This window comes from Dendrobates tinctorius, unplaced genomic scaffold (assembly GCF_039654945.1).
Source record: "Dendrobates tinctorius isolate UK_male_01 unplaced genomic scaffold, ASM3965494v1 ptg000007l, whole genome shotgun sequence".
Lineage (NCBI taxonomy): Eukaryota > Metazoa > Chordata > Amphibia > Anura > Dendrobatidae > Dendrobates > Dendrobates tinctorius.
In genome coordinates, this window is record NW_027361675.1 from 53,624,356 (window position 1) to 53,651,063 (window position 26,708).

The following is a 26,708-nucleotide window of genomic DNA, read 5'->3' on the forward strand; positions in this document are numbered from 1 at the left end:
GTTCCCATTACGGGGCATCTGCATTTCCTTGCCCCTTCCCATTTCGATGTTCCACCGAGAAACTAAAGTTTTGCAATTACAGAAATCATCTGGTGACTCAAGCATTCCTCTTGGCATTTCTTATCTAGACCAAGGGTAAATGGTACATTACCAAGCGAAACTGTTGCCCATGTAAAAAATAACGAAGGGACTCCAAGGCCTACTTAATGTCAAAGCACTGATTTTCCACTATGCTATCATTTTTTTTCTGCCGAGGTAAGTTTCCTACTCAAGTATATGACTGGATGTTCTCCTTTCACCTCCTGTGACAGGACCACTCCTATGCCTACCTCAGAGGCATGCGTTTGCACAATAAAGCCTTTTTTGAAGTTGGGGCTGGTGAAGACAGGCTTTCCACACAACGCCAACCTCACAGATTGGATTGCTTCCTCCACCTCAGGATTTCACCGAACCATGACCGATTTCCTTCACTTTAAGAGATCGGTCAAGGTTGCCGATCTCCCAGCAAAATTAAGTTTAAATTGTCAGTAATACCCAATGATGCTGAGGAACACTCTTACCTGTTTGGTAGTAAGAGATCGGGGCTAGTTTTGAATATAGAGAACCTACGGTGTACGAAGGTGGCTTTTTCATTCGCTGACTCTGTCAGAGGCACCTGCCAATAACCCTTGGTCAGATTGAGCATCGTGCCCCAGTCTCTCAATCAGCTCATACACCAGGGGCATTGGATAAAGGTCAAATATTGACACCTCATTCAATTTCCGGAAAACGTTACAAAATTTTAGGGATCCGTCTGGCTTTGGAATCAGTACAATGGACTAGCCCACTCACTCTTGGACTCCTCAATAACTCCTATCTGGAGAATTTGTTTCGCCTCAGCCGTGATAGCTTACCTCTAGTACACGGTATGGTTTCAATATGTGTTGGTGGCCACGGGCTGACTTTACTATGGGTCCTACCAGATCCATAGCAAACTGCTCAAAAGGTACCTCTCTATAATAGGCAAAGGAACTAATGGACTACGGAAACTTGCAGTGGGTGTGGTCAACTGACACTGGGCATGACTCACAAAACCTCTAAACCTTGTCATAAATCACGGGCCAAAAGAAACTTTCATGAATACGCTCTTGTGTCTTTTTAACCCGTAGGTGACCACCCAGCATGTGTTTGTGGGCCATCTCAAGCATCGCCCAGCGGTACGATTGCTGAACTGCCAGTTGTTACACTACTTCATCCCGGATTTTGTCAACCCGATATAGCAAATACTGGTTGACGTTCCCATCCCGGATCAGAGTGGGATTCTGGAGCTGAGCTGGAGCTCGACCTCCCCTGCCAACACCTCTAGGGGAAATCTGTCAGGTTTACAATCTTTCCCTATAAGGGTGACCCTTACGGCAAGTATCCCAGACTCGGGATCTTCGGGTTCCGCTCCCTGACAGACCTTTACCCTGGGATGGTTATTTTTACTCTACCACAGGGACCAGAACAGGGACAACACCCTTCCCAAAATAGTAACGTAAGGAAGGGTCTTCACCAGTCCAACCACGTTTAACCTCCAAGCACGGAGTGGAAAAGGTAACAAGGGACAAAATACAGATTAGATATTAGAAAACTTTTTGACAGTGAGGGTGATTAATGAGTGGAATAGGCTTCCACAGTGATGTTCTCCTTCAGTGGTAGTTTTCAAAAAGAGACTGGACAGGCATCTGTCTGAGATGGTTTAGTGAATCCTGCATTGAGCAGGGGGTTGGTCACGATGACCCTGGAGCTCCCTTCCAACTCTAACATTCTATGATTCCAAATTCCAGCACATGAATCCATTACTTCTCCAGATTCTAGTCTAGCCACTGGATTTTAAGAAGTTTTAGATGATCCCTACAAGATTACACATTACAACACCTGCCCATATATCCCATAAAGCTAAAGACAGGATTGTCAGAACCATGGTGAGACTTACTATTTCGTACAAGTGGAAAATGTACAGTATCTCATGGTGTATTTTTATAATTCTTAAATTAGGGGAGCAATATTTAATGTTTTCACCTTAAAGGGGGTTGGCCACTACTTTTTTATTGATGGCCTACCCCTGCCAATTAGCTATTAATGCCAGCGAAGTTGCTGGATGCAGCCAGAACATAGCACTCTATCATTTCTATAGTGCCCGTGGCTGGGTACTGTAGAGCCACTACCTGTTCGAATATCAGGCTGTATAGCTATGGCGAAGCTGCTGTGTTCTGGCAGCATTCAAGAACATCTGTCCCCTGCCAATAATGGATGATCGGTGAAGGCAGTGCCACCATCACGGCATTACTGCCCTGACTGGCGTATGGGGCCCGGTCAGCAGAGGGGGTCCGCATCAGGATTTTGCCGGTGCAGTTACTGAACCCTGCTTCCGAGACGCAGGGTTCAGCTACTCTATTGCCCGGGCCTGCATGGCAACAGATAAAGCCGCCAGCCAATCAGAGGCTGGCAGCTGACGTCAGCGTGCATGTCGCAGGCGTCTCGTCTGATGTCATTGTCATTCGCCGGCAAGTGCACACTTTCAGCGTGGAGGGAAGATCGCTCGCCTCAGGAGCGCGGCAAGGTAAGGAGGAAGATTTTTATTTTTATTGAAAACGGCAAGCCGGCAGGATGGAGACAAGTGTCCATCCTGCCGGGGGCAGAATGGAGACAGGGCAGAATGGAGACGGGGCAATATGAAAGATATGGGGGCAGAATGGAGATATGGGGAAGGATGAAAGATATGGGGGCAGGATTGGAGACACAGGGGCATGATTGGAAACACGGGGGCAGGATTGGAGACACAGGGGGCAGGACTGGAGACACGGGGGGAGGATTGGAGACACAGGGGGCAGAATGGAGACACAGGGGGCAGGATTGGAGTCACAGGGCAGAATGGAGACACAGGGAGCAGAATGGATATGGGGACATGATTGGAGACACAGGGGGCATGATTGGAGACACGGGGCAGGATTGGAGACATGGGGGCAGGATGAAAGATATGGGGCAGGATTGGAGACATGGAGGCAGCATTGGAGTCACAGGGGGAATGATTGGAGACACAGGGGGCAGAATGGAGACACAGGGGGCAGGATTGGTGACACGGGGCAAGATTGGAGACACGGGGTAGAATAGAGATACGGGGCAGAATGAAGACACAGGGGGCAGAATGGAGACACTACGGCAGGATTGGAGACACGGGGGCAGGATTGGAGACACGGGGCAAGATGGAGACAGGGTGAGGGATGGAGACAGATGGGGAAGGATCGTGGGGCAGGATGGAGACAGATGGTCACAGGGCAGAATGGAGACACAGGGAGCAGAATGGATATGGGGACATGATTGGAGACACAGGGGGCATGATTGGAGACACGGGGCAGGATTGGAGACATGGGGGCAGGATGAAAGATATGGGGCAGGATTGGAGACATGGAGGCAGCATTGGAGTCACAGGGGGCATGATTGGAGACACAGGGGGCAGAATGGAGACACAGGGGGCAGGATTGGTGACACGGGGCAAGATTGGAGACACGGGGTAGAATAGAGATACGGGGCAGAATGAAGACACAGGGGGCAGAATGGAGACACTACGGCAGGATTGGAGACACGGGGGCAGGATTGGAGACACGGGGCAAGATGGAGACAGGGTGAGGGATGGAGACAGATGGGGAAGGATCGTGGGGCAGGATGGAGACAGATGGTTCAGGTTCATGGGGCAGGATAATGGGACAGATGGGGCAGGATCATGGGACAGATGGGGCAGGATGGGGAGATCATATGGGGATACCCATGAGGGCAGGATGATAGAACATATAGCTGGAGCCAGGAATGAGACACACGGGGGCCAGGATGGGGGATATTATTACCATAGGGGATAATTATAGGATATTATTACTGCTGTGATGTATTTATTTTTTGAGTGTACTGTTTTAAATAGGGAGGCAGTCCTGTTACTGTGCAGAGTGATACTATGTTGCCTTTTTTCTTCATTTGGCGTAGTGTGGAAGTTGGGAAAAAAAAGTAATGTGTTCTACAAGTGGTGCTCTAGATAATTGTTATTTCCTGCAGAGATGAGCCCTGGCTGGAAGAAGTGACGGTGATCTGTGCTGGATGAAGATAAATGACTTCACCTAGAGGCGTCACTGGTGAGTCAGTGTGGTGCCTATACACTGATACTATACACTGTATACTATATGGAGCGGTCTTGTGTACAATGTCACCAGTGATCACTGTATTACCTTTACACTGACACTGCATACTAAGTACAGATCTCCTGTGTATAATGACACATATGGTGATACTAGGATTATGGTTTTTTTTTTATTACTGATCAGTATTGTAGTATTCAGTCACAAAGTGGTGTAATATGTTGTCCGGCCATGGTGTGGTGGTATTTGTTCCTTGTATGTGGTATTATTGGTCACCATGTGGTGGTAATATGTGGTCTGGTCATGGCGTGGTGTTATTTGTCCCTTGTTTGTGATATTATTCGGTCACTGTGGTTTTAATATGTGGTCTGGAGATGGTGTGGTGGTATTTGTTCTTTATACTGTATGTGGTATTATAGGTCACTATGTGGTGGTAATATGGTGTCTGGTCATGGTACAGTGGTATTTGTCTCTTGTGTGTGATATTATTGGTCATTTTAAAAATTGAAAAATAAAAAATATACCTAAATTGTATTGCATATTTTAACAAATGTTTAATAGGTTAGAATGGACTAGGGCCCGGCCAAAAGAGTCTACCTTGTCGTGGTGGCGGCTTAAAAAATCTTTAGGCCAAAACAAAAGCTGCTGGTTATATGTGTGATCTGGTGAAGGGAACTGTTGATGTGCAATTGTCGTGAAGTGGAGTTTTTCCAAGAGAGAAGGTGGGCCTGTGTACAGTTCAAGGGGTGTAGGCGGGGCTGGGGTGGAGCCTGGGCGGAGTCTCAAGGGGGCCTCAAAAATTTTGCCAGTATGGGGTCCCGAAATTCCTAGTGGCAGCCCTGGGTGGAGGTGCCGGGTCTGGCACCCCCATTGATCAGATAATCAATGAAAAATAGTGGTCAACCACTTTAATTGATATATGGTGTAATGCAGTGACCCCTCTGACAGCTAGGGGGCGCTATGTGGGCTCCCCAGGTCATGCATACAGGCATTCCCTCTGTGGTGATGCAGAAACAATGACTGGCAGAGTTGTGAATGGCCGATATATGTCACAGGGATGGATGCTCCCTGAGATGCAACCCGGAGTGTTTTGTTATTAGTGCACATGAGCACTAATATAACGGTTCGTGCTCCTGGGTCCGGGTTGCGGGTAGCTATGAGAGATGGGAGGGTCAGGCTACCCATATGACCTCACCTTTGAGTGAGGGTGCTGGCTGTACCCCTGTTTTCCTTCAAGACCTGCAGGTATGTTAAGGACCTGCTGTGAGGTCATGACCAGGTGACCAGCCATGTGATCCATACCTCACCTGGGGGTGGGGTTACAGCCTACATAATGAAGTTGTGTTTAGAACATGAGAGTGTTGGGAGTCTGGATTGTGCACAGACTTCCATGTGTCCAGGTGGGACACTACACAGTTCTCTGTGACCTGGGAGGTAGAAGGCCTCCTGTTATGAATGAGTCACCGAGGAGGAAAAACAAAAACAAGCTAAGCCCCAGAAAACCAGAGAGGTTGGCAACCAAGCGGATTGCAGACCCCTGATCCCATCCACACAACCAGCAGTAGCCGTGGAGCGTACCTGCGATGATCCTAGACTCCTCGTCACAGCCGGAGAACCAAATAAGCCCAAAGCAAGAGAAGGGGAAATCTAAACTGCCCCAGAGCAGACCCCAAAGCAATAGACAGCCCCCAAACATGTATTGTCGGTGAGACAAGATGAAAACACAAACACAGATAGAAAAATAGGCTGAGCAAACGATGGGGCCCACACTAACCAGAAAGGACAGGAAAGGAAAGACGCTGTCTGCAATCACGCACAAAACCCTGCCAAAAAATGTCCAACACTTTCTGATAACAAAAACCCTGAAGTCGCTAGACTTCAATTCCCTATATCAGCACTCTGGTATATTCTGAAGACAGAGTAAAAAGAGACCAATCTGATCAGGGACAAAAAGCAAACTGGCACAAACAGAGACATAAGAATGGAAATTCAGCACAGCCCCAGCAGGGGCTGGCTGACCACAAAAACTGAGTAAACCAGACTAAATCTCATGTGAAAAAAGAACAGAGCACACTTAGCTTGAGAAAGCAGGAACAAAACTGGAAACCAGAACCTCAGGGCAGGAAAAAAATCACCAGCACAAAATTAGGGAGTCGGCTGTCTTAAATCCAGTCAGAGACTCCTGATGTCCAATCACAGTCCTCCTCCTCAGGTGGCAGGTCTCTGCCATTTAGATCAGCTTCATTACCTGCAGTCACCACCAGAGGGAGCCCGGATGGCGAACTCACGACTCCTCTGTCAACACAGCCAGCTTCACCACCCTCACCAGAAGCCAGAGGTAAACCAGAAAATGAGTTCACAACAGCCTCCTGTGTGTGTGGCTCCAGGTCAACCCTGCTTGCTGGATATCGAACAGCCTGGGGAAGCAGTGCTGGCTTTCCTGAACCAGAGGAACGAGGTCTGTGAGATACCTCCAGAGTGGACGGTCGGACAACTGTGAGTGGCACTGACCTCGGTCAGTAAGAGACTGTACTGTCCTATAGAACTGAGTGTTTAACTGACATTACCCTGGCCTGTGTGTGAACAGGGTCTGAGGGAGCAAAGCCCTATTTATGGACATTATTATTTTATGTTGCCGGACCTAAAGGCTGACTACTCTGTTTGTGCTGCTGGGGATATGGAGCAATAAACCCAGGAGAACTTTTAAGGAAATTGAGTCATCCAGTATGTTATAGTGCTGCCAAGCGGGTGTTCCCCAATGCACTCAGTGAGCGCTGCCTTACATGTGGTGGAGAATGCTAAGGGCACTTTTGTAGCCTTGTTGCTAGGGGCAACGGACGAGGTCAACAAACTAGGTTGCTAAGGGCAACTGTTATGATTGAGTCACCGTAGGAGGCAAAAACAGAAATGCTAGCTAAGTCCAGAAAACCAGAGAGGTTGGCAGCTATCGGATTGCAGACCCCTGAACCGATCAACACAACTAGCAGTAGCCGTGGGGGGTTCCTACGATGCCCTAGACCCCTCGATCACAGCTGGAGAATTAAATAGCCTAAAGACAGAAAGGGAAATCTAAACTGCCCCAGAGCAGACCCCAAAGCAAAAGGCAGCCCCCCACATATAATGACGGTGAAGCAAGAAGAAAGAACACAACACAGACAGAAAGATAGACTGAGCAAAGACGGGGCCCAAGCTAACTAGATAGGAAAGGACAGGAAGGCTGCTGTCTGCAATCCTTGAAAAACCCTATGAAAATAAGAGCCAACAGACTGACAGTGAAAAAGGCCCTGAAGACGCTAGGCTTCAAAAAGACTATGTCAGTACTCAGGAATATTCTGAAGACAGAGCAAAAGGCAAAAGAAGAATCAGCTCACCCCAGCAGGGAATGGCAGAATCCAGAAAAGCAAGGCAAACAAAAACAAAACACAAATGCAAAAAGGCAAAGCAGAAAACTTAGCTTTAGAGGAGCAGGAATCAGACTGGTTTCCTAGAAGTCCACAGAGAAATCACCAGCAGGCCAGAAGGGCGTCGGCAGCCTTATATCCAGTCCGTGACTCCACTCAGCCAGTCATCCTCATTAGGCTCAGGTGCCTGATAATCAGGCTCATTACCTTCCTTTACCAGAATAGGGAGATCACCAGATCTCAGTGACGAAGGGGAAACTGAACTCACAACAGTACCTCCCGCTTGAGGAGGGGTCACCGAACCCTCAACCACGCCACCAGGGCGATCAGGGTGAGCCCAATGAAAGGCACGCACCAATCTTTTGGCATGAATATCAGAGGCAGAGACCCAGGAATTATCCTCCTGACCATAACCCTTCCACTTAACCAAATACTGGAGTCTCCGTCTAGCCAGACGGGAATCCAGTATTTTCTCTACCTCATATTCCATGTTACCTTCAACCAATACAGGGTCCGGAGGTGCCACCCCAGGAACAACTGGTTCAACAAAGCTCTTCAACAAGGACTTATGGAACACATTATGGATTTTAAATGTGACAGGGAGAGCCAAACGAAAAGAGACCGGATTAATAATCTCCAAAATCTTGTAAGGTCCAATAAATCTAGGCTTAAGCTTAGGAGAAGCCACCTTCATAGCAATATTTTTTGATGATAACCACACCATATCACCAATCTTAAACTGGGGACCAATGGTCCTATGTCGATTGGAAAACCGCTGGGCCTTTTCCTGGGAGAGAGATAACTTATCCACCACTTGGTCCCAGATTTGGTGCTTTCTCTCCAATACAGTGTCAACACCTGGGCAGGCAGAAGGCTCCACCTGCCCTGAAGAAAATCGAGGATGAAACCCAAAGTTACAAAAAAAAAGGTGACATCAAAGTGGCAGAACTAGCTCTATTATTTAAAGCAAATTCGGCCAAGGGCAAAAATGAAACCCAATCATCCTGATCAGCGGAAATAAAACATCTCAAATACGACTCCAAGGTCTGGTTTGTTCTCTCTGTCTGCCCATTGGTCTGAGGGTGAAAAGCAGAGGAGAAGGACAACTGATTTCCCAGCTTGGAACAGAAAGTCCTCCAAAATCTAGACACAAACTGAACTCCTCTGTCAGATACAATGTTCTCAGGAATCCCGTGCAAGCGAACCACCTGTTGCAAAAACAGGGGCACCAACTCAGAGGAAGACGGCAACTTAGGGAGTGGTACAAGATGAACCATCTTAGAGAACCTATCACAAATCACCCAAATAACAGTCATTCTTTGAGAGACCGGCATATCAGAGATGAAATCCATTGAATTATGGGTCCATGGCCTCCTTGGGACCGGCAAAGGCATCAACAACCCACTAGAGCAAGAACAAGATTTAGACCGGGAGCAAGTCCCACAGGACTGCGCAAAATTCCTGACATCATGAGACAAGGTGGGCCACCAAAAAGAGCGACTCACCAGATCTCTAGTACCAAAAATACCGGGATGACCAGCCAATGCAGAGCAATGAACTTCAGACATCAGTCTCTTCTTCCACTGGTCAGGAACATACAACTTTCCACTGGGACAACGCTCAGGTTTGTCCTCCTGGAACTCTTGCAGAGCAAGTCTCAAATCGGGCAAGATGGCAGAAAGAACTACCCCTTCGCCTAAGATGGTAGCAGGCTTGGTCACCACAGGAGAATCAGCAAAGAAGCTCCTAGAGAGGGCGTCTGCATTGACATTCTTAGTTCCAGGAAGAAAAGAGACCACAAAATCAAAACGTGTAAAAAACAAGGCCCACCTAGCCTGTCTAGGGTTCAAGCGTTTAGCTGACTCTAGGTAAATCAAATTCTTGTGGTCAGTGAGGACCACAACTTGATGTTTAGTTCCCTCCAACCAATGTCTCCACTCCTCAAATGCCCATTTCATGGCCAACAGTTCCCGATTCCCCACATCATAGTTACGTTCAGATGGAGAGAACTTTCGGGAAAAGAAAGCACAGGGATTCATTTTAGATGTTACAGGATCCTTTTGGGACAAAACAGCTCCTCCACCAATCTCAGAAGCATCCACCTCTACCTGGAACGGGAGTGAGACATCAGGCTGCCGCAAAACCGGGGCGGAGGTAAATCTTCGCTTCAGCTCCTGAAAGGAAGCAACAGCCTCCGGAGACCAATTCAACACATCAGCACCCTTCTTAGTCAGATCAGTCAATGGCTTGGCAACACTAGAAAATTTTGCTATAAATTTCTGATAAAAATTAGCAAACCCAAAAACTTCTGGAGGGCCTTCAAAGAAGTGGGCTGAACCCAATCATAAATGGCCTGTACCTTGGCCGGGTCCATTTCAATAGTTAATGGAGACAAAATAAATCCCAAAAATGAAATCCTCTGTACTCCAAAAAAGCATTTCGATCCTTTGACATACAGGGAATTCTCCCTCAAGATCTGGAACACAGTCCGAATATGTTCCACATGAGAATCCCAATCCTTGGAGAAGATCAAAATATCATCCAGATAGATAATCAAAAATTTATCGACAAAGTCTCGGAAAATATCGTTCATGAAGCACTGGAAGACAGAAGGGGCATTAGTGAGCCCAAAAGGCATCACCAGGTACTCAAAATGTCCCTCCGGAGTATTAAACGCCGTCTTCCATTCATCCCCCTGCTTAATGCGGATAAGATTATATGCCCCCCTGAGGTCAAACTTGGTAAACCAGCAAGCACCTCTAACTCTGGAGAATAGATCAGAAATCAGGGGTAACGGATACTGATATTTAATAGTAATTTTGTTGAGGGCACGATAATCAATACAAGGCCTTAAAGAACCATCCTTTTTGGCCACAAAAAAAAAAAACGGCACCTAAGGGTGAAGAGGATGGTCTAATATGACCCTTCTCCAACGCCTCCTTAATATAGGACCGCATAGCCTCGTGCTCGGGTACAGATAAATTGAAGAGCCGACCCTTGGGAAATTTACACCCCGGGCTCAGTTCAATTGCACAGTCATAACTCCTATGAGGAGGCAAGGACGCAGACTCATTCTCACTAAATACATCATAAAAGTCCGCCAAATAGTCAGGAACATCATGCGACTGAGGAGAGGTGGAAAAAACCGGAGCCTCACTACAGGCACACCGACAACCCCAACTCACCACAGACACAGATTTCCAATCCAAGACTGGATTATGAATTTGCAACCAGGGAAACCCCAGAACAACGGCATCATGCGGACCATGTAACACCAAAAATCTGCAATTTTCTTGATGGTCTGGGGTGACCCGCATGACCACCTGGGTCCAAAACTGAGGTTTATTTTTCGCCAAAGGAGTAGCATCAATCCCCCTCAAAGGGATAGGCGTCTGCAGAGGTGTCATAGGAAATCCACAATGTTTAGCAAAATCCAAGTCCATTAGGTTTAGCGCTGCTCCCGAATCCACAAAAGCCTTGGCGGAAAATGTGGACAGGGAGCAGATCAGAGTAATTGCCAGAAGAAACTTAGGTTGAACACCACCAACAGAAAACATGTGTGCAAAGCGTTTCTCTCGTTTAGGACAAACAGAAATAATATGCGAGGCATCTCCACAGAAAAAACACAGCTTATTACGCCTTCTAAACTCCTGACGTTGCGCCTTAGACAAAACTCTATCACATTGCATAGGTTCAGACGTCTGTTCTACCGGTGGCAACACCTCTCGTGCAATCCTGCGTTTACGTAAACGCCGATCAACCTGAATGGCTAATGACATAGAATCGTCCAGACCAGAGGGAACAGGAAATCCCACCATAGTATCTTTTACGGCTTCTGACAAACCCTTCCGAAAGAGAGCAGCCAAGGCATTATCATTCCAGGTAGTAAGGACTGCCCACTTTCGGAACTTTTGACAGTACAACTCTGCAGAATCTCGACCCTGGTTCAATGCCAACAGGGTCTTTTCAGCCTGATCAATAGCATTAGGTTCGTCATACAACAACCCCAAGGCTTGAAAGAATGCGTTCACATTAGTCAGAATAGGATCATCTGGTCTCAAAGAAAACGCCCAATCCTGGGGATCGCCACGCAGCAAAGAGATGACAATTTTAACCTGCTGCGCGGAGCTCCCTGACGAGTTAGGCTTCAAGGCAAAAAATAATTTACAATTATTTTTGAAACTCAAAAATTTAGATCGATCCCCAAAAAATACATCAGGTGTAGGGATCTTTGGTTCAACAGCATGCGAACGAGCAAGGTAGGCGGAAATTCCCCGCACTTCCGCAGCGAGCTGCTCCACACGATCAGACAATTGCTTTATCTCCATTGAGAGAAAAAAAAAAAATTCCCCCTACGGCCTCAGAGATATAGAGGAAAGAATATACACACTTTTTTTTTTTTTTTTAAACATAATTCTTTCCTGCTATTGAGTACCCTAGGATCTGTGGTATGGCGGGTGATTCTGTTATGATTGAGTCACCGTAGGAGGCAAAAGCAGAAATGCTAGCTAAGTCCAGAAAACCAGAGAGGTTGGCAGCTATCGGATTGCAGACCCCTGAACCTATCAACAGAACTAGCAGTAGCCGTGGGGGGTTCCTACGATGCCCTAGACCCCTCGATCACAGCCGGAGAATTAAATAGCCTAAAGACAGAAAGGGAAATCTAAACTGCCCCAGAGCAGACCCCAAAGCAAAAGGCAGCCCCCCACATATAATGACGGTGAAGCAAGAAGAAAGAACACAACACAGACAGAGAGATAGACTGAGCAAAGACGGGGCCCAAGCTAACTAGATAGGAAAGGACAGGAAGGCTGCTGTCTGCAATCCGTGAAAAACCCTATGAAAATAAGAGCCAACAGACTGACAGTGAAAAAGGCCCTGAAGACGCTAAGCTTCAAAAAGACTATGTCAGTACTCAGGAATATTCTGAAGACAGAGAAACAGGCAAAAGAAGAATCAGCTCACCCCAGCAGGGAATGGCAGAATCCAGAAAAGCAAGGCAAACAAAAACAAAACACAAATGCAAAAAGGCAAAGCAGAAAACTTAGCTTTAGAGGAGCAGGAATCAGACTGGTTTCCTAGAAGTCCACAGAGAAATCACCCGCAGGGAAGAAGGGCGTTGGCAGCCTTATATCCAGTCCGTGACTCCACTCAGCCAGTCATCCTCATTAGGCTCAGGTGCCTGATAATCAGGCTCATTACCTTCCTTTACCAGAATAGGGAGTTCACCAGACCTCAGTGACGAAGGGGAAAATGAACTCACAACAGGCAACGGTCCAGGAGGCATGTGTAAGGTGTTTTGCTGTGACTCGGTGGGGTCACAAAGTTTTGCTCTTCAAGTCAGCTTGCTGTGACTCGGGGTCACAAAGTTTTGCTCTTCAAGTCGGCTTGCTTTGACTCGGAGGGGTCACGGAGTTTTTTTTTTTTCATTTCTCAAGTCAACTTGCGGTGGCTCGGTGGGGTCACGAATGTGACAAGCAGCTGGCTGTAACTTGGCGGGGTTGCGAAGGTTGCTGTGGATCGGCGGGTCCACAAAGATGGCCTAGCAGGAGCATGCACGGACTTGAGGCAGCGGGAGCTGCAGTTACAGTTGCAGCAAGAGGTTCTGCAGCAGGAGCTACAGTGACACCAGCAGCTGCTTGTGAGCGGCAGCCGGAGGTGCTGGTGGTTTGTGGCTACAGCAGGAGCTGTGGCAGTGCCAGCAGGAGCTGGTGGGGTGTCATAAAGACATTAGTGGTCCAGGTCGCACAAACTCTTAAAGGGCCAGTACAAGCCCAGAGACATATGTGTACAGTGCGAACTGGGGCCTGAGAGTGCTGTGGGGGAGAGAGTGTGTACCTGAATGGTTCAGGGTGCAAGATCCTGGAGAGTCAGTGTTGGGAGATTCTGGGAGAAGTATCGGATCCCTGGAGCATGTGCTACGACCTTGGACCTGGTGAGGCGTGAGTGTTGGACGGTCTCAGGAGAGACGGACGTCCTGAATAGCACCCGCTGAGGCCCTGGACCTGGTGAGGCTGGTGTGTTGGGAGACCCTAGGAGGAGGGTCAGATCCCTGAATAACACCCGGTGAGGCCATGGACCTGGTGTGGCCGGTGTGTTGGGACTCCCTTGGAGTAGGGTCGGATCCCTGAGTAGCACCCGGTGAGGCCTGTGTGTTGGATGGTTCCAAAGTGGGGACGGACGTCCTGAATAGCACACAGACAGGCCACGTGTGTTTGCAGAGTCAGTGACGGCCCTGCGTTGGGGGGGAAGCTACCAACCTTCTGCAGGTCTGGATTGTCAGGAGTGCCCTGGTCACACGGACAGTGATCCCAGCAAGGCAGCTTCCCCTGGAGAAAATGGGGTTGTGTCCCAAAAAGGGGGGCGGTAACCAAAACGGCGATGGTTGCCCAAAAAGGGGTGGAGTCCCAAAATGGGGTGGTATCCCAAGAGGGACTAGTGGTCCAAAAAGAAGTGATGTCACAAAAGGGGGCGATATCCCAAAAGGGAGTAAGTGGCCAAAAAGGGGTGGAGACCCGGGGAATGGTGGATACCCAAAAGGGGATGGAGCTTCCCAAAGTTAAAGAGGTGGCACAGACAGACGGTTGCCAGGGGCAAGTGTACTATGTGTGTCCAGTCTGCTATTTAAACTACCCACCCGGCAACAAGCTACGAGTGTGTGCCCTGCAGATGAACGAGACAGAAATGTACGGACAGGTCGATTCTGGGATCCCGGTGACTCTGGTGAGGGTGGCGCCCCAGGGATTTGTAATACCCAATAGGAAGGTCAGGGTCACTTGTGTTCATGGGAGTACTATGGACTATCCAGTGGCCAGGGTGATCCTTGAGATAATCTGGGACAGTACCAGACAGGATGTCGCTATAGTCCAGAATTTATGTTGTCCAGTAGTCATAGGCCAGGACTCTGATCTGTTCTCTGACTTGTGGGAGAGGGGAGTGGCTCTACAGCAGGAGGATGGAGGGCTCTTAGCTGCGGGGGTTGCGTACCTTAAGGCGGTAATACCTCCTTAAATTGATGGGTCAGACACAAGGTTGCCCGGAAGAAAGGGTACGTTTGCCCAACTTACTGACCAGAAGTCACCTGATGGGTACCACAGTGTGACAGACAGTGGAGCTGACACCCCAACAGAGTGCAATTTGTGCATTTACCATACTGTAGGGTGTGACACAGGCACCGGGGGTGACTGTACCGTGTTTTCGCTGTTAGCCACCACTAGGGCAGAGGACAACCTTGGGCAGACAGAAGCTCGAACCCAGAGTAATGATAGTGCACCACAAGGTGAAGGCAGCATGACGCTGGTAGTCCTACCAGAATATGTGACCGTTGAAGATGGGGAAGCTCCGGGAATGGGGTCTAACACTGTTAAAAATGGGGACCGCTGTTTACAGGAGGACTGGTCGGGTGGTGGTGACTCCCATTCAGACGGTGACGACAGTGGCAAGGAGTGCAGTAAGACTGACTCAGGTCTAAATGGCAAGTCTACTGCCCATCGCCAGAGACGTAAAAGGCAGAAAGGGGCTGAACAAATGGCTCCATCTGAGAAGATGGATAAGGAGGAGACAGAGATCTGTCAACAGCTGGCGAAGGAGTGTTTAAAGGTGGCAGATTTACAGGCCGAAATAAAGACAATTAAAGAGCAGATCGTACAAGAAAAGGCCCTGAGGCAAACGGCTGAGCACAGAGTGGATGACCTGGAGAAGGAAGTCTCTGAGCTCAGAGGTCACCTATCAGCGTGTCAAACCATGAACCAGGCCATATTGAAAGATATGGAGGTGCTCAGACAGGCCCAAGAGAAGCATCGTCAGGAGCGTCTCTGGAGAGAGGATGAGTGTCGCTGCCTGGCAGAGGAGCAGGATACAGCTCTTCTGGAGCTCAAGATAGAGGAGGCTAATGCCCAGCTCCAGAAACACACGGTTGATGGGGAAATCAAACTGTCACACTCTCTCGGTTTGAGTGCAATGAAGGAAAGTGAGCTGGAGAGGTTGACCAGGGAAGGGGCCTCCATGGAGGAAGAAACCCCGCAGAGGAAGGGGCCCGCAGGTGGACACATAAGGGAGGTCAGCGTCTTAGAAAACTGCGCTGTCTCTCAGGACAAAGAGGTCCAACAGTATGTTCAAGAAGGAGAGACTCCGGGTTTCAAATGCATAATAGAGATACCCGAAGACATGCGAGAACTGTGTGCTAGTGAGGGTGTGCATGAGGCCTTTAAAAAGGCAGTAAAAGCATCCAATGTGGACTGGGCTCTCGAAATGAACCAGTTGGTGATACTGGTGGATAGCGAGGTCACAGAGAAGCGGGTGGCTGTCCTGAGGGATATGCATCTGCAGTGTCTCCACTCGAAACAGAGGATCATGGTGGGTAATATGAAAGCCGCTCGATGTCTGGAGCTTGCGAGGGAAGCTCACAATTGACTGGGCTTGGTGGAAGACATCATTACGGTACCCAGAAATCTGGTGGGGAAAGTCATTGGAAGACTTGGGGAGGTGATAAAAGAGTTCGTGGATAAATCCGGTGAGGTGAGAGAGGATTCCACCGGATGGTGAAGTCCGGGTAGCAGATGAAGATGGCATGGTTCCTTTCGTTGTTGTTGGCTCAGTGGAAAGCGTTGGGAACCTCCGCATGCTCCTGGAATATCGAGTGACGTACCTACAAGAGGTAGAGCAGCTGAGCCGGAAAAAATGCAGATTAAGGAACAGCCACAGGAGTTGGAAAGGAAATGGCAACTGCTTCCTGCCCGGGATATGGAGAGACGAGGGGCTTCTCTTGAGACGGGCAGTACATCATCTGAAACAAAGGGGGTTAGAAGGGATGACTCCTCTGTTAACTCAAAGGCTGAAGCCCAAGGCAGACATACTGACCGCTGGAGGCGGGGGTGGCCTAACAAAGAGGTGATGCGGAATGACGCCCAAAACTGACTGAGACGTCCTCTCGACTTGCGGGGCAAGGTGACATGGGTGACCGGTCTCGAGGCCGCGGGTGTGTGACAAATGTTAAACCCCACAAGTTTGAACAGAGGGGGTATGTAATGCAGTGACCCCTCTGACAGCTAGGGGGGCACTATGTGGGCTTCCCAGGTCATGCATACAGACGCTCCCTCTGTGGTAATGCAGAAACAATGACTGGCAGGGTTGTGAATGGCCGATATATGTCACACTGATGGATGCTCCCTGAGATGCAACCCAGAGTGTTTTATTATGAGTGCATGTGAGCACTAATATAACTGTTAGTGCATCTGGGTCTGGGTTGCGGGTGGCTATGAGAGATAGGAGGGTCAGGCTACCCATATGACCTCACCTTTGAGTGAGGGTGCTGGCTGTACCCCTGTTTTCCTTCAGGACCTGCAGGTATGTTCAGGACCTGCCATGAGGTCATGACCAGGTGACCAGTCATGTGATCCATACCTCACCTGGGGGTGGGGTTACAGCCTACATAATGAAGGTGTGTTTAGCACATGAGAGAGTGTTGGGAGTCTGGATTGTGCACATACTTCCATGTGTCCAGGTGGGACACTACAGGAGTTGTCTGTGACCTGGGAGGTAGAAGGCCTCCTGTGTGTGACTCCAGGCCAACCCTGCTTGCTGGATATCGCACAGCCTGGGGAAGCAGTGCTGGCTTTCCTGAACCAGAGGAACGAGGTCTGTGAGATACCTCCAGAGTGGACGGTGGGACAACCGTGAGTGGTACTGACCTCGGTCAGTAAGAGACTGTACTGTCCTATGGAACTGAGTGTTTACCGGACATTGCCCTGGCCTGTGTGTGAACAGGGTCTGAGGGAGCAAAGCTCTGTTTATGGACATTATTATTTTATGTTGCCGGACCTAAAGGCTGACTACTCTGTGTTTGTGCTGCTGGGGATATGGCGCAATAAACCCAGGAGAACTTTTAAGGAAATTGAGTTTTCCTGTATGTTATAGCGCTGCCAAGTGGGCATTCCCGAATGCACTCAGTGAGCGCTGCCTTACAATGGATACACTTTTGCTGTTTAGCAGATACCAAATTTTTTTTGCTCCAGTGTCATTTCTTGATGCCAAATTGTTGACAGTGATGTCTTACTATAAATCATATATCAACTGTTGCCCTTCTGGAGAATGTTCATAGAGATTTATAAATTATATTATCCTCTTGTGCTTTAAAACTTAGACTTAAAGGCTACTGATGTCAGGTTTATTGACTGTAATAGTAAAAAAAAGACATAAACACACTTATAAAAGCAATATGATGTAGTGTTTTATCGCAAGATTTTGTAATGACCTGCTGTTTCACACTGGTAAAGTAAGGTAATATAGTCATTTGCTGTGTTAAGATAAATAAGGAATTACATTTATTTAAAAAGGCATATCTTACACTTTTATTTATTGAACTCTGGCATTTCTCTAACATAAAATATTCTTGGTCAAAAGTTCTATATGCAACATAAAATCAGAAAGACTTAAACCCAAAGACATAATTTAACACAAAGTACCTTAAAACTGCCCATGATTAATCAGCAATATATTCCATATCATTTAGTCATAAATCCATATCCATCATTAGACTAGAACCAAGTTAGCTAATTGCATTTGCCTATTTGTTTATGAACAGCCTTGATTATAACATACCGTACATAGGGAAGCGTTTTGTAGAGTATGGTTAGACAGTGGGCATAGTAACAATAAAATATTTACAATAAAATGAAATATATGTACCTCTTCTTTAATTAAACATTGGCTTTATCTAATAAAACATATGCATGATGAATTGTAGTCCATGTTCAAAGGAAACTGTCCTTAACAAAAGGTATTTACCTGCAGTTATAGCAGTAAGTTGCAGGAAAACTACATTTTAAACATGTGGAGAACTCTTATTGGTGTGGCTGAAGGGAAGAGTTGAAGGTATAATATCCCTACAGCCGCTTGCTTCCAGTCATCGGGGCGGCACTGGGACCATGATCAGTCAGCCCTTACTACTCAGTAAGCACACACTAATTTCTCCTTGACTATGTCCTGTCCTGTACACATGCTACACAGCAGGATATCAGTCAAGGATCTGGGGAAGTGTTTACAGCATGCTAACTGTGGAGTTGTGACACTAGTCACTACTCACGGACAAGACGTGAGTTAAGAGGTCCGGGGTTAGATACCAAGAGGGCTTGTTATAAACAAAGGGGTAAGGCAAAGGCATTGTCAGTACACAGTCCGAGTTTAGAATTCCGGGAAGGTAGCAGATAAAGACAAAAGGGCAAAGCAAGCGGATAGTCAGAGGCAAGGTTGGGCAAAAAAAATCAAATACAGGAACACAGAATACAGTGCAAGCGCACACCACTTGAACTAAGCTACAACTGGCACTAACTGGAGTCAGAGAGACAGCTAAATAGCCAGGTAATCACTCGAATAGGGGACACATGGAGGAAAGTCACGTCCCTGTCCAAGATTGAACAGCTGAACTGCCATTCACTGCTTCCAGGTACACGGATAGGTGAAATCGTAATAGTAGCAAGTAAAGACTGTTCACAGCCACTGTGACTGAAAGCGAGCAGCTGCAGTGAGAAAATAACTTAATTTCTCCCTGCAGCCGCACCAATAAGACTACCTGTAAATCATTAAATTACTTCTATGGCTGCAGGTAAACATAGATTTTGATAGTTCCCTTTAAGAAGCAGTGCCAAAAAGCTGGAGGACAATCCAGAGTGGCCACAGGAGTGTGCTCCTGGTATTGTTAAGTATAACCTTTTAATATTTATAACATTCATCCTTTGCAATATTTTATTGGTCAAGCCAGTGGATAGTTGTGGTTAATGTCACCGAGAAGGCCCGATTCATTACTGCATTTGCTCCTTCTTTTTGTCCAGTTTCTTCTTGTTTTAACCTTTTTCTTGATTTATACCAATTTTGTCTTTTAATTTGTGACTATTTTGAACTCTATATGTGTTTACCTCATTTTCCTTTTCATGTTCGCCACTGTAGACCTTGTTTTTATTTTCCAGATGTTTGCAGCTGGTTCATCAACTACAAGTTTTTAAAAAGTAGCAACATTTCTGCGCAAATGTAGTCCAGTTCCCCTTGGAGTGATTTATTTTTGTGCATCTGGACATATTTTGCGCAATTTTTTTTTTTACATTTTAGCGGATCATTTGCCTGCTCTACAAAGATGCAAAACATGGTTAGAGACAAAAATAAAGAGCTTTTTTGATTCATAAAGTCCACGAACCGTGTGTGCTATGTTGAAGAATGTGGTGCAAAAAAAAAAATAAGGTGGCGAACCCCACAAAACACAAAGAGAAACCTTGACTTAAAAAAATGTAAATCATGAATCGGGCCCTTAGTGTTTAAATTCCATGTGAATTCCAAAACAGTTCATATAATCCCAACAAGTAGAGAAAATCATTGCTGTGGGGACTTCACACAAAACTGAAAGTTTCTAGTCAGCTCTGTTAGTCAGCCTGTAAAGGCCACTGGTAAGATTCTGAGTAAGGATATCATGGTTCCGGTTCTTCCAGACTACAGCTTTTTCCACAATACAACAGCAGTGACCAGCAGATGATTGTCCTAGGAGGATCTATCAATAGAGTTCAATAGTGTTCACAAAGGAATACTGCACAAGACTTTCTGATATGTCAGTCCCACTACAGAGAATATTCTTGCAAAAACTTTGAAAGTATATAGTCAGTATTCTTTCTGGACTTCAATGGCTTTCCTAAAAGAAAATAAAAAACATATACAACATAAATAAATAATACAACATCTATTAAATGTGTTGTGTAGCATAGCCATTACAAAATGCCTTTTTTGATACTTAGAGGTAATAAAGGGAGTCTCACACTTGGATCTCATCTCTATTATAAATCACATCATTCAGGACCTGCCAAAATCAATTGCAGTTAGTGAGAGCTGTGCAATAGCCGTGCGTACAGGGCGGTGTAAGAGTTCAATAGTAAGTCTATGGGTTCATGCACCTGCTGAAGATCCCCATGGCTTCCATATTGGTGCTTCCGTGAAGCTTTATAGGAGACTATTACTTTTACCCAAATGCCAGAAATCCTGTTATTCGGACATTATAATCCCCTTAAAAAAACATCATATGTATAGGACCCCAAAATGGTATCAATAAAAACGTCAGCTTGCAAACAATAAGCTCTCACACGGCTTCCTCAACACGGACTTATAGTTGTCTTTCACATTTTTTCAGACACAGTTTCAAGGTTCTGAGAACGGATACATTTCAATACTTGCAACTCCGTTATATGCTACTCAGTTTAGTACTGTCCCTTTGTCTGTTGGGTTCTTGAAGCTCAAAGAGTTTTTGGGAACTACTGACCTATCCAAACTCTAAAAGATAGAGAAAAGCTACAGACTTAAACCAGGATCACCTGAATATGCAAATATATTTATTTTATTGGATACAAACAGACATAACTAATTAAAAACATTTAAAAAGTCATACACATGACACACATAGCAAACCCTGCTAGCCCAAAATAGAGCTGTAAGCTCCCCCAAAACAATAATACACACAAGTGGTTTGTAATAGCTTATGTCCCAAATGGCAATACAAAATAGACAAAGTTAATATAAATGTCCGTTATAGTGACATACACAATATAGTTAGTAAATGTGAACAATTAGCTCTACCCATGCAGGGCTAAGAAAATTCATATCCACCTGGCACCTGTATACTATTGTGGACCATAGGGATACATAGTCATAAACCTTAATGGCTCCAACCACCACATGTAGAACAAATGGACATAATCCACAATAAAGAGGAATGAATGTTCCCAAAAATACGAGATACGATAATAAATGTCACAAAAAGCATACAAAGGGAAAAGAAGTTCACATAAATGCGATACTTATCCCACAAGACAAGGACTCGATATGGTAGTCTATTAGTATCTAAGACTGGGGGAGGTTGCGGAGATGTCCTGCCCGACGCGTGTCGCCACCGCCAGGTGGCTTCGTCATTGTAGATTAACAAATATGAAGCAGCTGCAGCGTTACCTCATAGGTCATATGCTTTGAGCGCAGCCATCAGAGAGTCCATGGCAACATGTATACAACACACGTGAGTGGAAAGTAGTTCCGGAATAACCGGAAGTAAATACTATATTCACAAAGCTCAGAGCAGTTAACAGGCAAGTCCTGACGTAGTAAGCGCTTGCACAGTCACATAGTGTTAGGCGTTGGATTTCTGTAGCTGCACAGCAGAGATCCCGAGCCTTGCATTCAGCAGTCTCCCATTCCTCTCCGGCCGCAGAGGAGGCTGCTCAGCAGACTCGTCGATCCAGGTGCTCTGCTCAGACCAGCTCTGTAGGTTTGGTTGCTGCTGCCACCTCTGGTCCAGCTATAGCAACGCATGCTGGTTAGCAGCGAGCTACTCCAGGGACTAAGTCCTCCTTTCGGTCCACTTAGCATGCTCTTGGGACGATCTCTCATTGGAGATCGGAGGTCACATGCTCAGGTCCTTCTCCAGCTCAGATTGGACCATCAGGAAGGTCAGGAAGGTCCCCGAACGACGCTGCTATAAAAGAGCCGCATGGCCGCACGGCCATGCGCTAGTATAGACTCTTATGCTGCTTTGTGTGTATGATGATGGATGCATGTATCTGGTGACTGACTCATTAAGACTCCCCTCCCTTTGATACGCATGTTGGTTAGGGGTTGAGAGTGAGAGTCAGCGCCAATGGGTGGCTATGCTCAAGCCACTGTGCTCCCAGTAGTCTACGCACACTAGCGTTCCACTGTGCCTCCCTGCTACAGGCACTGCCGTACTGCACCAGGTAGCTGTGACCACCGTGCGACGTCGTGCGCACCTCTAGCGCTTTCCTCCTTGTCCTGGGTGGTTAGTGGCGTCCGCCGAAGCAGCACTGTGTGCACTTGGTCCGATTAAATATATTATTACCTTTTGCTAGCACCACAACCGCGGCGCCGAGGGCTGATGGTCTAGAGGAGGAGCTCTAGTCCGTTGTCTCTAGGACAGGGCTCTGTGATCCTAATTAGCGCTCACTCAGCCGAGCTCTGTGAGTTCAACAGGCTCCGGCGTTTGTTTCAGCGGCTCTGTCGAGTAACAGAGTTCGCCTATATTCACACTGGGTGAAGTTAACCCACGAGTAAGCAAGCGTTTAGCCACCATCTTGTTCCACCATTACTCAACAGCAGGTTCCATCTCTGTACTGTGGACTCCGGGCTGCGAATGCACCTCATGTCTCCTTTCATATTATTTGGTGAGTTCCGCAGTCCCTAACACATAGCACATCCTAACAGCACAGACATTAAAGGGCCTGTCACACTAAGCGATATCGCTAGCAATATCGCTATAACGTCACTGGTTTTGTGACGCAGCAGCGATATTGCTAGCGATATCACTATGTCTGATACTTACCTCTGACCGGCTCCCCCACTGGTTATCGCTGATCGTGCAAGAACGTCCTGGACTGTTTCTCGTCGGCCACTTCCTGCTGGGCTTCCTGTGGCGCCAACGAGCGACGCGTGGACGCGGGCGGGAGGACGTCAGGGTCGCCTCGTCTGACAGGTAAGTAGCGACCCCCGACCGCTGCTATGTCGCTGGTGAGATCTGCCTGTGTGGCAGCTCACTAGTGGCCACTTAGCAATGCACCAGCGATCCATATCATTGTCGGGATCGCTGGTGCATCGCTAAGTGCGACAGTACCTTAAGGGTGAAAGTGTGTCACTGGTTAGGGAGGAATCCATAGTAACGGAAGATACAAATACAGCGTTTCTCATGGCGTGCAAGGATATTTATTGCACAACGAAGAAACAAAAAAGAAAAATGCTTATGCAGTATCACAAGGTATAATCAAATGCAAAAAATATGAAAAGATCGATCGCTAAAATAATGAGCACTTTATGCCACAGCAATAGCATATGTGTTGGCAGTTGGGAAGAAAGAAAGCAATCGATGCGCATGTCATGATGTAACAAGCGCTTGCGCAGTAACAAAACACCTCCACACATTTAATTATACTTTGTGGCATTGCATAAGAATCTCTCTTTTATCTTTTTCTATCGTCGGCATCATATGTAATCAATACTTTGGTATGCCAGGAGAAATGCTATGCTGGTGTTACTATGGACGCACTTTTGCTTCCAATGTTTGTACTATTAGGAGGTGTTTTGTTACTGCGCAAGCGCCTATTACATCATGACATGCGCATTAATTGCTTTCTTTCTTCCCAACTGCCAACACATATGCTATTGCTGTGGCATAAAGCACTCATTATTTTAGCGATCGATCTTTTTATATTTTTGCATTTGATTATACCTTGTGATACTGCATAAGCATTTTCCTTTTTTATTTGTTCGTTGTGCAATAAATATCCTTGCACGCCATGAGAAACGCTGTGTTTGTATCTTCCGTTACTATGGATTCCTCCCTAACCAGTGACGCACTTCCGCCCTTAATGTCGGTGCTGTTAGGATGTGCTATGTGACTGCGCAAGTGCTTACTACGTCAGCACCTGCGCATTAACTACTCTGAGCTTTGTGAATACAGTATTTACTTCCGGTTATCCCAGAACTACTTTCCACTCACGTGTGTTGTATACACGTTACCATGGACTCTCTCTGATGGCTTCGCCGCCGCGCTCAAAGCATGTGACCTATGAGGTAACGCTGCAGCTGCTTCATATTTGTAAATCTACTATGTATTTATAGGGTACCCTCTGGTATAACTTTCAGCCCCTGACGAAGCCACCTAGTGGTGACGACACGCGTCGGGCATCTCCACAAGCTCCCCCAGTCTTAGATACTAATAGACTACCATATCGAGTCCTTATCTTGTGGGATAAGTATCGCATTTATGTGAACATCTTTTCCCTTTGTATTCTTTTTGCGACATTTATTATAGTATCTTGTATTTTTGGGAATATTCATTCCTCTTTAATGTGGACTATGTCTATTTGTTCTACATGTGGTAGTTGGAGCCATTAGGGTTTATGACTATGTATCCCTATGGGTTCACAATAGTATACAGGTGCCAGGTGGATATGAATTTTCTTAGCCCTGCATGGGTAGAGATAATTGTTCACATTTACTAACTATATTGTGTATGTCATTATAATGGACATTTATATTAACTTTGTATATTTTGTATTGCCATTTGGGATATAAGCTATTACAAACCACTTGTGTGTATTATTGTTTTGGGGGAGCTTACAGTTCTATTTTGGGCTAGCAGGGTTTGCTATATATGTCATGTGTATGACTTTTTAAATGTTTTTAATTGGTTATGTCTGTTTGTATCCAATGAAATAAAATGTATTTGCATATTCAGGTGATCCTGGTTTAAGTCTGTAGCTTTTCTCTATCTTTTATGGTTTGTTGTTTGCAGACTTCTTGTGTATCCCTTTGTGTGGTGCCCTCTTAACTTTTTTGACCTATCCAAACTCCTTACCCTTAGGCATTCAATGCTGATTTACCAGTTTTGACTGAAGAGGAATGGAATGAGATGGAGAGCACCTTCTACTCTTCGGTGGTAAATGCTAGAGATAGTTTAAACCAGTCTAAATTTCTTAATAAGGTTTATTACACCTCTGATAGAATAAAAAATTGGTGTATCGTCATGTGATTTATGTTTTCAGTGCAAGGCAGCAGTAGGATCCCTTTTGCAATGTTTGGTTATTGTCCCAGGATGTCCCCCTTTTGGTCAGAGGTGAGTTCCTTAGGGTTCTGCCCCCTCTGGTGTGCTTGTTGGGAATTTTGGACGATCTCATAACCAGAAAGGTGATGGGTCACAATCATGGAGTGGAAATCTATGGATCTCCCATCCCTTTGTCACTGGATTCAACTGGTAAATAAATATATTCTAATGTACAATGACTTGTACAGGAAAGTCACCTATAAATTTGAAAAAGTGTTGGGTAGCTAGTTGGAGGCAATAGACACTGTTGTAAAACATACTGGTTGAATTTAGTGTTGTGAACTGGTTATTTGGCTATGGGTGATCTCTATATACATATTGTGCTTTGGAGGTTGTGGGGGAGGGGATTTGGACAGTATGGTTGCTAATGGTGTTGATGTGTGAATGGTGAATGGTGTGATTGTTCCCATTGATGGAGCTCAGGTTTTTTTAATCTATATACATAGATACATACATTGTTGACATCTATATTTCAATTATATAGCCTTGTGATTGCTTTACCAAAGGATATAGTATACCTTGTGAGTTTTATAATTACTTATTGTAAAACCAGTGATGAAACTGAGCACATACCAAAATTTTTAACCGTTGTTTTATTGTCATGTATAAATACAAAAAAAGTTGATTACTTTCACTAAATGTTAATAAAAGATTTGAAAGAAGGAATGTGTCATCCATTGTATATTTATTGTTATCTTAAAATTGGAATACCTCTTGTTTATGTGCTTTGTCTTGCTGATGAATACCATTGGCAGAACCTGAGTTTCCAGTCATCTAGCAGAAATTAAAAAAACAAATAAAATCAAATACAATAATTCTGTTAATACAATAAAAAAAGTCTGAGCATAAAAATTCTACTATGAACATTCATAAGAATGCAATAATATGACAGAATAACCATGAGTGTTGTACGGCTTTATAAGGTTTTGAGCTGGCACAGTAAACCAGTCATTTAAGTTCTGAAAATGCAAATTATACAAGTTATTTCCTAATCTATGATGAAGAAGATATTTCTTCTTAAAAACTATGATTCTGATACTTCTAGTTCATATTATGGTGGCAAAAAAAACTAAATTGAACCTCTACATTGTTTAAAATCTTGGGATTGGAAAAGATATGGCTCGAAAAAATGTCTTAGGCTTGGTTGATCTGCAGCCTCCAGAAGTAACAGTGTTACTCATACCACCTTGCCCATAGAAAACATGTAGGGCCCGATTCATCATTTGCTTTTAAGTCACTTTTCTTTTTTGCCTTGTGGTATTCATTGGCATTTTTTTTGTACCAAATTCTACAAAATGGTACATGAATTTTGCACAAGGTCAAAACTTGACTTTAAACTTTAAAGTGACTTTGTTTAGCAGATAAATAGACTTTTAAAAAAATAGGCAAAGGATAGGAAACAGCAGTATCCCTAAGCAATAAGATAAAATATACAAATGTAGCGCTGACACTAATAGCTTCCAGAGGCAGCCAAGACATACAGCAACTCTGGGTAGAAACATTTTCTACTTTTATTGTTATATT

General features: G+C 45.7%; 1 protein-coding gene across 7 annotated transcripts in view; it reads right to left on the reverse strand.

Moving 5' to 3' along the window:
• Positions 1-17,752: 17,752 nt before the first annotated feature.
• CLIP2 (CAP-Gly domain containing linker protein 2) overlaps positions 17,753-26,708 on the reverse strand; it is a 188,119-nt gene continuing 179,163 nt past the window's right edge. For all 7 annotated transcript variants that reach the window (XM_073574816.1, XM_073574828.1, XM_073574855.1 and 4 more), the window contains 2 exons: positions 25,896-25,958; positions 17,753-20,222 (listed from right to left, as the gene is read on the reverse strand). In XM_073574816.1, the coding sequence (XP_073430917.1) occupies positions 20,211-20,222; positions 25,896-25,958 (75 nt within the window). In that variant the 3' untranslated portion in view covers positions 17,753-20,210. The remainder of the gene's footprint in view (positions 20,223-25,895; positions 25,959-26,708) is intronic.